Here is a 10,947-nt window from a genome sequence, read left to right as displayed (position 1 = left end):
TATTTTTTCAATTTGCCATAAATCTCCAAGCTCTCGGTCATTGCACGGAGTTCAGTGGGTGTCACCAGATGTGAAAAAATAAACAGCCATGAGGAAACAAATTAATGTGTTTATTGTCATATTCCATGAGTATTTTGCACTCGAGTTTTGCACTTGTCAAAATATTCTCAAGTGAATTCATTCCACCCACTGAGCGTGCAACTCATTTTCACAGGAAGGAGGAAAATTGGTGGTTTGGATGAAATGACGAGCCGAACAATAACTTTTATTTTACTGAGTGAATGTTGTATTTTATGGGAAAACTTTATGCAATTCGTACAAATTTCTGTTGAACATTCAATTAATTTTCAACCGATTTGATTGAAAAATCTCGCAACTCTGCCGCGTTTTTTTTTCTTTGAAAATGTTCAGCAGATTTTTAATTTAATTCAATCTTATTTATTTAATAAACTGGCAACTTAACTAACTTTTTCCATTGAGATATTCACCTGTCATTAGAAAAAAACTTCGAAAATTTGATCTGAGGAGAATAGAAAATATCTGAATAGGATAAATTGATATAAAAATCGAATTTAAACAGTTCAATCCATTGAGCCAAAATCGAATTATCAAAAAAATAAAAAAGTTGACTGTTTGCCTGCCGAAAATGACATAAAACGAGATAATTGGAAGTTCCACCGGTGGCTTAAAAAAAAAATCCATTCCAGTTTCCCTTGTTCTTTCAACAATCCATTGTTACCCCGAGTTGAATTCCGGCGCGTTCCGATGTAAATACCCCGCGACCAATGAGCCCCAAGTATTTGTGCGCAGCTGCGCCGTCCAATTGCGCATAATTGACAGGTGCACAGAGCATCGATACAAGGTGCGTTTTCAGTGTGAATAAAGAGTTCCAAGCACATTTTGAACATTCTCCCATTATGAGATAACAACACGGTTTTTTATCATAATAAAATTGTATTAACATTAAGTATTTCATCGAACAATTAGGGAGAATATGGCTAAAGATGAAGTGGATGATCTACTGCCTGACAAGGACGCAGCAAAGGGCTTTTACGCCAAATACGAGCCCAAAGAAATTCTCGGAAGGTTCGTTTGTATTTCGTACTTATGTCAACACAACTCCCTGATTTTTCTATTCACTCCTGACGAGTGCAGCACCCAAATCGAGCATTCAACACCTCTCCCCCGCGTTCTGACACCGCAATAATCATCCTGAGATCGATCAAACAAAAATTACATAATTGGGATGAAATATCTTCCCAAAAAATCATCAAGTCTAAATATGGAAGCCACTGCTTCCAATGCTGTAAATGTTTATTTATCCTCTTGTGTACGCAATGCTAGTGATAATTAAGCAATATAACCTATGCTACGTGAAACAATGCATAAAGAACAATCCGTTAATGGGCGATCTATCAATAGATCTCAACGCATTTCAATTTATCCCTCAATTTAATTGTAGGGGAATTTCATCGACTGTTAGGAGATGCATTGAGAAGGAGACTGGTATTGAGTATGCTGCTAAAATAATAGACATAAGCAATGAGCCACACGATGGGGCTGAAGGTCACACGATGAAAGATGCTACTATGCAAGAGGTGCATATACTAAGACGAGTTGCTGGTCATCCCTACATAAGTGAGTTTCAATTTCTTTCTACATCTAATTTGTGAAATTTCGATGTCAAATCTGACTTTGAAATGATTCGTCCGAAGCAATCATTCACTCGAATTTAATAAACTCTATTTCAATGCAAAGAATAGCTTTTTTGATACAAACAAAGGTTTTTAGATGCGAATGAAGAATTTATTACAAGTGGAAATTCTTTATTTGGATATGTGGAATGAGTGGATGATTTATTTCATATAGTTAAGACTGAAAATTGAAAAAGCACACGCAGAGACATGATTTTTAAATTAAATAAAGCCCATTTCGATGGAGTGAATATTTTTTCAAACATAAAGAAAGGTTTGTCGATCTTCGTTTGTCCGGGGTTAAGTAATTGTTTAGACCGTGAAGAGAATTATTTTATTAAGATGTCATCATTACTTAATTGGGTCAAATCAATGTCATTTTGAGTGAAACAAAGACTTTATCAGTTAGAAGTGAAATAACTATTTAGAAGAAAGAGAGAACGAATTTATTAGCAGGTGATGATTGTTTATTCAAATAAAATCACTGATTTATTTTATATAATTAAAACATCTGTTAATTTCCAATGGAAATTCTGTTGAAATAAACCGAGAAATTTGAAATAAAGAATTTTATTTCATTCTGCAGAAACAAAACGACAGACATAAGTCATTAATTATATAGTTTCTTAATGAAGCAAACAGTTGCATCAATTTTTATGTGAAATTAGTGCATCTCCTGTCAACCATTCATTCATAACTGGTTGCAGTTGAGCTGCACGATGTCTTCGAATCGAACACTTTTATATTCCTGATATTCGAGCTGTGCAAAAATGGTGAGCTCTTTGATTACTTGACGTCCGTGGTTACGTTGTCTGAGAAGAAGACGAGGTACATCATGAGACAAGTTTTCGAGGGGGTTCTACATATCCATAGCCAGGGGATTGTTCATCGGGATCTCAAGCCTGAGAATATCCTGCTTGATGACAATTTAAACGTGAAGATCACGGATTTTGGGTTCGCTAGGATGCTCAAGCCAGGGGATAAATTATTTGGTATGTACATGGGATAAATAATTAAAATCATTTAAAGTTTCGGAAGCCTTTTTTTTTGGGGCATCAAATCGATTTCTGGTAAAATTATAAATATCAATAAATTTGTTGCGATTCAGAATTGATTGTTTATAAATTATTTACGAAAAATACTCGCAGTTGTAAAAAATTGCAATTTTCCAACTATTTCATCAATCTTCCTCCAAAAGTAAACTTTCTAATTTTTTTTCAGATAAAAAATTTTTTTTTCTAATGATTCAATATCGCGATTCAAACTCACACTTGCAAAGTTTAAATAATAAAATCATTGTAAAATGTCGGGAAACTTAGGGTCGAATAAGGCTCTGCTGTTCGACTTGGAAAGTACAAGAGCATTTCACTGGAAAAAAATAGCCTTTTGAACAAAATGTGAAGAATCGCCTCTTTCCGTTCTCTACCATCACTTCCTAAAGTTTTTCCGATCACTCATTGATTAAACTCTCTTCACCCCCCAGATTTATGTGGCACTCCTGGCTACCTAGCCCCAGAAGTCCTAAAATGCAACATGTTCGAAAATGCAGAAGGCTATGGATACGAAGTAGACATGTAAGAGTCCCAAAATCTCCCTCCACTCGATGAAAATTAAAAACTAAAATTGTGTTGCAATCCCCCCAGCTGGGCCTGTGGTGTAATAATGTTCACACTGTTAGTCGGATGCCCACCGTTCTGGCATCGCAAACAGATGGTAATGTTGAGGAATATTATGGAGGGAAAATACTCGTTCACGTCACCTGAGTGGACTGACATAACTGATGCTCCCAAGGATTTAATTAGGAAATTACTCGTTGTTGAGCCGCTGAAAAGGGCTTCAATAAAAGAGGCCTTAGATCATCCATTCTTCCATACAGTGGTGAGTCGATACTCTTCCATTCGATATCTCTTTCTCTCTCTCTCTCTGTCGAGAATTTGTTTTTTCAAAACACCAGAAAACCTTCTGCTCTCTTGTCTATTTATAATTGAAGCGAAAAATGTGATATACGCCTGATTTTCTCGAGCTTCGGAGTCACTGGCTTGGTTTCTGGATAGACATCGCATCCATGGCCATTATTATCACATCTATTTTCTTTGTCTTTTCTCTTCATTTTTCAATGGAAAAATTCAACTGTACAAAGCCAAGAGTCGATTCGAAGGCGACAATCGCACAGGGAACTTGTGTATTTTATTTTCATTGTAATTACAGCTGTGGGATCAAGATATAGCACCACTCAAGCGTTCACTGTCCTCTAATTCGCGACGCCTAAGTAGGATTTCCCAATTAGCTTTGGTAAATTATTTATTTATTTTTTTGTCCCATCGTCATTTCATCTAATGAATATCATTATTGTCATGGACATTAACAAATTGTTGTTGTGATTAACTGAGTTGGTATTTTATTGATTGCTTACTAAATTAATCTGTTGCTTTTTGAACGGAGAAACTCTTAAATTTTTCATAAGCGATTTTGGGTGGAAATATCGAGAAACGTTTCTTGACATTTTATTCTAAAATTCCTCACGAATACGATCATTTAACGGGAATCTAAAATATTTTTTATGGGTGATTTTGGGAGGAAATGTCAAAAAACATTTCTTGAATTCTATTCTAGAATTAATAAGATAATTTAACATAAAATAAAGAATTTATTCAATATAAATTTCGAAATACGATTTTCTTGAATTAAAACCCCGTAAACGTGATTCAGTTATGGATATTCAGCCTTCCATTAAGAATAAAATATTCAAATATTTTCAAACCGTGACCTTTCGAATAGAGAGGAAATATCAGGAAACATTTCCTGACATTCTACTCGCGAGTTTCTCATTAATACCTCAACAAAAAAATTCTTTTCTACAATTAAAAAAAAATACAATTTTCTTAGTTAAAAACTCAGAAATTAATCATTTAACAGATGTGGACGTGATTAAATCAAGAAAATTGACTCTCGAATCAAGGATTAGTCCTCAAATATTCTCAAATCGAGGCTAAAATCGTAATGACTCTTCTCCCAAAAAAAATACTCCGAGCCAACTGCTAATATTCACATTTTCCCCAACTCTACCAGGAATTGAAAGCAAAATCCTTCAACGCGAGAAAGAAATTCCAGCTGGCAATTCTCACAGTGCGCGCTGTGATACGCATCAAGAGATTGCACACGACGCCTGAGCCATTGTCCACGCTGGTGGCACGTGAGGATCCTTACAGAATCAAAGTTCTGCGAAAGGTAAATAAATAACACTCGATTAAAAAAACCTCACATGAATCATCCAGATTTCAATCCAGACGCAGTGATAACTGCCCCATTTTATCACTCGCATTGTTTATTTCTTCAGGTGATCGATGGCTGTGCTTTTCGGGTCTACGGTCACTGGGTGAAGAAAGGAGAGGGACAGAATCGTGCAGCCCTCTTCGAAAACACCCCCAAAACAGAATTGAAACATCTCTACGTGACAAATTTAAGTAGATAGCCAAATTCTCTAGATGATTAATCGTTCTAGGCAATTAATTTCCTCCAAATGTGTAATTAAACCCCGTTACACATTGAGATGGTATTTTTGGAGAAATTTTTAGGCATAATTTAGACATATTTTCGAAATCTGTTAATATAAATTGATTATGTTCTCTAGTAATTGATAAGTGATACGCAGTTGAGAGTGATAACAGTTGAGAGAATTGTGTTCTGTACAGATTGTTGATACATTTCTACGATTAATAGTTGAAGAAATTAATGAAAGGCATGATTGAGATGTTCTGAGTGAATTAAGCGATAGTATTAATTATTTGAAGTGCTCTTGGTACTAAAAACAACAATTTGTTCCTAAGAGTGCATTAATTTATTATAACCCCATTCATTAGTGCAAATCTCCTTATTCTAGTCAAATTGAAAATTTTTTCTTCTCTTTGTGCAGTGACTCGTGTGTTTATGATAATTTTCTGAATACTGGATCAAGCAGAATAAATAAAATTCATTAGTTTGATTAATTCGTTTATATTCAATTTATATCAATTGTTCACACAAATATTTGACTTTATCTCGTGATTCTCCATCTCCAATAAATACAGAATATTTATCTACTCCTGGTAACTGCTTCTGCCAATACAATTTTTTTATGAAAAATGCAGAATGAAAATGCTTGAGTCATGGACACGTACGGAATTCCTCGAACTGAGAAATATTAATTAATAAATACCGATCATGTAAAAATATTCATTCGCCACTCAAATAGAGAGGTGATGAGGGAAAAAAATAAAAAAATATATATGAGACTAGAATTGTCTTAGCACTCTGACAATATCGTCGTAGACGAGTTCTTTAGCATCTCTACCCCAAAGATAGTCAATGTGATTGAATTTTGAGTAATTTATTCTAAATTTTTCGATGATGTTTGGCAAGGCAGCGGCGAGAGTCTCGACGTCCTGAAATAATGAGAAATTTCAATTGATTGCCGATTTTTTTTTGCGGTGGAGGTGTGGCAATTGTGATACTTACTGAAGCGTGATTCAGGAAATCATTATCGCTATAAAACAAGCCAACGGGAAATGTCACTTTGTTGAGGTCGTACAGTGGTGGTTCTGGAGTCCCGTACAATTTAGTGTTGATCTTCTCTCCATAATCAAATTTTCGGAATAAACCTGTTGGATAAAGAATTGATGAGATTTTTGAAGAAGTCAATGGGTTTTCACGATTTTTTTTATCGCTGGATATGATTTGAAATTTCAACACATTGTATAACTGAAAATTTGGCACTGAAAATTTATATTTTGCTTGAATTTCATTGCATTTTCATTGAAATTTCCTAATTTTTCCCCCCTAAATCGAATTTAATGCGACTCTTTGGATAATTACTGCCAAATAGTCCATGAAATTTCAATTTTGCTCCAACAGTATAATTTGATTTTTGAAATAATTCAACTCCAGATGATAAATTAATTACCTGACGTTATTGTCTGACAATAATGAATAATCTGCTTGGCCGAAGCCCCAGCGGGAAAGTGTCCAAAAACAACGGGCATCATGGACTTGTCAAGTTGATCGCTGCCAAATCCAGCAACAAGATGAAACCATCCATAGCAAAACGTCTGCGCAAACTTATCAGGCGCATTCCTCATAAGTGTAGCCAATGCAAATGCCTGCAGTTTATTCCTCGGAAACCACTGATTGATATTGCAGTACACTGACGCCCACTAAAGCATACTAATCATAAATATAAGATGAAAACGAAAATGGTGATGGCAAAATTCACACGATTCATCTGAAAAGGTGCTTTGAATGTTGCATGTGATCAATATGATTTACGTACTTTCATCAGGACGTGAAGTGGTACAACGCATTTCAAAAGTGGGCTACGATGATTGGAGAGAAATGCTATTGGTGCCATGCAGACCATTCCTTTTATTTTATCAATGTAGTCAGGACGTTCACTTGCCATAACGAACAGTGCTGTTGTACCCTGGCTGTAGCCAATGTACGACATGTTTGGATTACCAGTCTTCTCCAGGATGTAATCAATTATTGCTGGTAGGTCGTACACTCCAATTTCATGCCAGCTGCATTGAGAGAGAAGAATATTCACTGTTAAAAATTTTTTGCACATCCTAGTTGGAAATTCAAAATTTCAGAGAAACTGTCAATTTCAGCAAAAATGGAACATGCAAACTGTACATTTCAATTCAATTATTTCATGAAAACTAAAGAAAATCAGGAAAATGTATCTAAATATATTCTTGAATTCTTAATTAATTGAAAAATGAAGTAAAGTGGGGTATTATCGTCTTCCTGCTGCTCAAAAATGTAGAATTCTGTGGAATGTTCTACGAAATCTGAAATTTCATGATTTTTCCCCCCAAATGAAATTCAATTCATTCCCTAACAGATTCGTGTTCATCAAAGACGTTAAAACAAAACCAATTGACAAATAATCGATATTACAATGTTCTCGTTCTCACCTAAAATCCCAGAATTCTTTGTCCTTAGTACTGAATGTCTTATGGCATTGTGAGTATCTATTTCCCCTGGCATTCGCCAGCCACACATCGTACCCCTCGTCACAAAGTACGTACGCTAAAAAACAAATTTCCATAGATTAAATGGACAGAAAAACGCGTGCAAGAGTTCATTGTCAGTCCAAAGTGCAGGAAATAGTGAATTACCGAGTGCTCGTTTTGGACCGAGTAAAACCCAGTCGGCAGAACTAGAAAGGAGACCATGGTGTATGATGACCGTTGGTCTCTGACGCTTTTTACCAGTATCATAAATACTCCACGATCCTGTTTCAACATCCGGTTCCTTCAATTTTTTTTCAGCGATGGGCGGGACAACTCGGTGAATTTCGAGCCGATAGCCATCCTCCGTCCAAATGTGATGGGTTTCTGCTTGATATCCATGATGGAAAATGAGTTCAGGCTGCAAAAAAATGTGAAAACATGTTTACCATGAATGGATAAATGCCGGACAAAATTAATGTTGTCTGAAATTTCAACAACAACATCTTGCGGAGATGAGGATGACATCAGCTATTGTTGACGAATGACTGTTTTTGCGGGAAAAATAATACGCAATAGCAAAGATAAAAATGAATTTGGAATTATCTGAATGGAAATAAAATGGTTATTTACTGAAATTAAAAGCATTATCAATTTGAAAAACATTCAAAGTCGAAGAACATGTTCATTAAACATGAATAGATTAGATTAGATATAAATGCGGCTGATTAATATGTTGCCGAGAGTCACCTAAATCATATGATATTTTGTAACATCCGCCTTTATTTATTCAGTCCACCAGCCCCAGCCCTGTACCTTGTACTAGGTTAATGATTCAGTTTAAACACATTCCTTTTAGAGATTAGCATGACGTCAGTTATTGTCTACGAATGACTATTTCCATTTGAAATAAAATAACAATGACAGACGAGAATTTTCGTGTCTCTGAATGAAAACAAAGTGTTTATTGATTGAAAGTGGCAATGCAATCAGTAGAAAAAACAGTGGAAATGAGGGAAAATTCACGTCGATTGATGAAAAATCAAAGAACGCGATCATTAAACATTACTGGGTTCAACAAAAAATTATTAATACCGAGGAATTACCAATATATTGTTCTTGAAGACGAGCATTTTCTAACGAGCGTTAGAATAATACGACAGCAATGACAAAAAATAATTTACACTCCTCTGAATCAAAACCAAATAATTATTGATTGAAATTGAATTAGTGGTATTGATGGAGCAGAATTAATTTGAAAAATACTAGATGGAAAAAATGGGATTCAATAAATAAAAATAGAGGAGGGTAGGGCAAAATGGACACTCTTGACTTTTTTTGAAATATTCACGACGTGTTGAATTGTTCATGAAATGGAATAATTTTATTCTTCAATTGAAAGACCAATGATTCCTCTTTGTGATGAGCTTAGACTGAGCTCAATTGATAAATCTGTTTCTGAGTCATGAATATTTTTTAAAAAGTCAAAAGTGTCCATTTTACCCCACCCTCCGCTAAATAAAAAAAAGCCTTGAAAAAATCGTAACTAAATGGTCAAATTGCCACACATGCATCAACTGTGTTGACAGATCTCGTTGGAGGACAAAGAGATCTGTCAGTGGCACATGGCTTCTAGAACCCTCCATCACAACAACAGAATCCCCAGTTTCTCACGAGGTTAGGTGCACGTGGATTGCTCCCGTGGCTGTCAAATTGTTATCAACTTTCGCCGCTTTCTCCCCCGATAGCGACCTCCAGAAGAGATTGAGAGATAAATAAAACCCGTGATAACAGGGACTTGTGAATCAGTGAATCACAGCTGGGATCATAACAAAAATATTTATCGGTGACTCACCGTTGTCATATGAATCTCATCGCTGGCCGTATTTTGCAGAGCACTGTTCATTTCCCGGAGCACACCCAGTCCAGGTATTTTCTCAGTTGGAATTTTTCTCACCAGAAAATTCCAGATTTGCGAACGCATACGAAATCCCTTGATCACGCTGAGAATACTCCCAACGAAACTGTGACAACTGAGGTAATTTACGACACTCGCCAGCTCCGAGAGGTGAATTCTCGCGGTGAATTGTGAAAAAAATGTGGAGCACAGCTTTCTAATTTGTGAGAGATCGAGGCGATTGGATTTTCTCTTCAACTAGGCTTGCATCACTCACTGAGTTAATTTTTTAGGGATTGGGGAGGGAATGACTAACCAAAGGGATGTTTTCGGGGGCTTCCGCGGTAATGGGGTGATTTAACAACTGCGGTTTCACTCGTACTCGCGTCTGCGTAGTGATTTAATCGACGATTGTTTGGTTTTTTGTGGTTAATTGCGGGAGTTGGTGATTAAAAATTGGTCTGACTCGACACTCCGTCATGCTCCGTCGAGCTTGGACACAGAATGAGGCGCACATTGCCACTGAGACGCATCACGCATCGCAGGCGGCGACACAGGCCGTGGCTGGGGGGGAGTGGGGGCACAACGTAAGCCTTCGGATTTCCTAATGCTTTCCGGGAATTTCCAAATATTTACTTGTGAATGAGGGGAGGGGGGATTTTTAAGGCAGATATTGGGTCATCATTGTTTTTACTTCGTTTTGATTATCGGTTTTAATTTCAAAGTTATGCAGGTAATGCGATTTTTATCGTATAATAAATTATAATTACTGCTGAATTATTATGTAGTCAGTTAATGTCACTTTTAAATTTCAATTATTGACGTAATCTTCAATTTAAATGGTAAAATTTGAATTGTTCATTAATCAGCAATTGAGGTAGGAAGATTGAGGATTATTTGGATAATTGGAAATTCCTCACAAGAAATTTAGGATTATCTGCTTAATAGAAAATTTATAGTTCCATGTTTTTTAATTTTAATTCATCATCAATTGTAAATTTTGATTATCAATTATTTTAAAAAATTAGGAAGTATACTTTTGGATGAAGATTGACAAATTTGTGTTGACAATTTAATTAAAATTAAAGTGAAAATTTAATTTAATTTCGTTTTGATTATCGGTTTTAATTTCAAAGTTATGCAGGTAATGCGATTTTTATCGTATAATAAATTATAATTACTGCTGAATTATTATGTAGTCAGTTAATGTCACTTTTAAATTTCAATTATTGACGTAATCTTCAATTTAAATGGTAAAATTTGAATTATTCATTAATCAGCAATTGAGGTAGGAAGATTGAGGATTATTTGGATAATTGGAAATTCCTCACAAGAAATTTAGGATTATCTGTTTAATAGAAAATTTATA

At 35.5% G+C, this 10,947-nt stretch overlaps 2 protein-coding genes across 4 annotated transcripts; one reads left to right on the top strand and one right to left on the bottom strand.

Moving 5' to 3' along the window:
• Positions 1-821: 821 nt before the first annotated feature.
• LOC107043954 (phosphorylase b kinase gamma catalytic chain, skeletal muscle/heart isoform) lies at positions 822-5,680 on the top strand. Of its 3 annotated transcripts, XM_015265678.1 has the most exons (9): positions 822-862; positions 988-1,086; positions 1,463-1,638; positions 2,402-2,686; positions 3,178-3,268; positions 3,338-3,572; positions 3,903-3,986; positions 4,764-4,922; positions 5,032-5,680. In XM_015265678.1, exons 2-9 carry the CDS (start codon positions 995-997, stop codon positions 5,164-5,166), a joined length of 1,257 nt encoding a protein of 418 aa, XP_015121164.1. In that variant the 5' UTR covers positions 822-862; positions 988-994; the 3' UTR covers positions 5,167-5,680. The 3 variants fall into 3 exon arrangements, with proteins under 3 accessions (XP_015121164.1, XP_015121163.1, XP_015121165.1); XM_015265677.1 differs by lacking the exon at positions 822-862 and having other exon boundaries at positions 869-1,086; XM_015265679.1 differs by lacking the exons at positions 822-862; positions 3,903-3,986 and having other exon boundaries at positions 869-1,086.
• On the bottom strand, positions 5,668-10,087 carry LOC107043953 (lipase 3). The gene is made up of 7 exons (XM_015265676.1): positions 9,537-10,087; positions 7,850-8,102; positions 7,646-7,760; positions 7,000-7,246; positions 6,634-6,883; positions 6,189-6,331; positions 5,668-6,115 (listed from the first exon to the last, which is right to left on the bottom strand). Exons 1-7 carry the CDS (start codon positions 9,663-9,665, stop codon positions 5,966-5,968), a joined length of 1,287 nt encoding a protein of 428 aa, XP_015121162.1. The 5' UTR covers positions 9,666-10,087; the 3' UTR covers positions 5,668-5,965.
• Between the last annotated feature and the right edge of the window lie 860 nt (positions 10,088-10,947).

The sequence above is a fragment of the Diachasma alloeum genome, unplaced genomic scaffold, assembly GCF_001412515.2.
Source record: "Diachasma alloeum isolate Michigan unplaced genomic scaffold, Dall2.0 Dall_scaffold_00648, whole genome shotgun sequence".
In the NCBI taxonomy this organism is placed as follows: domain Eukaryota; kingdom Metazoa; phylum Arthropoda; class Insecta; order Hymenoptera; family Braconidae; genus Diachasma; species Diachasma alloeum.
The sequence above is the reverse complement of the archived record's forward strand: the minus strand, read 5'-3'. Positions and strand labels throughout refer to the sequence as shown.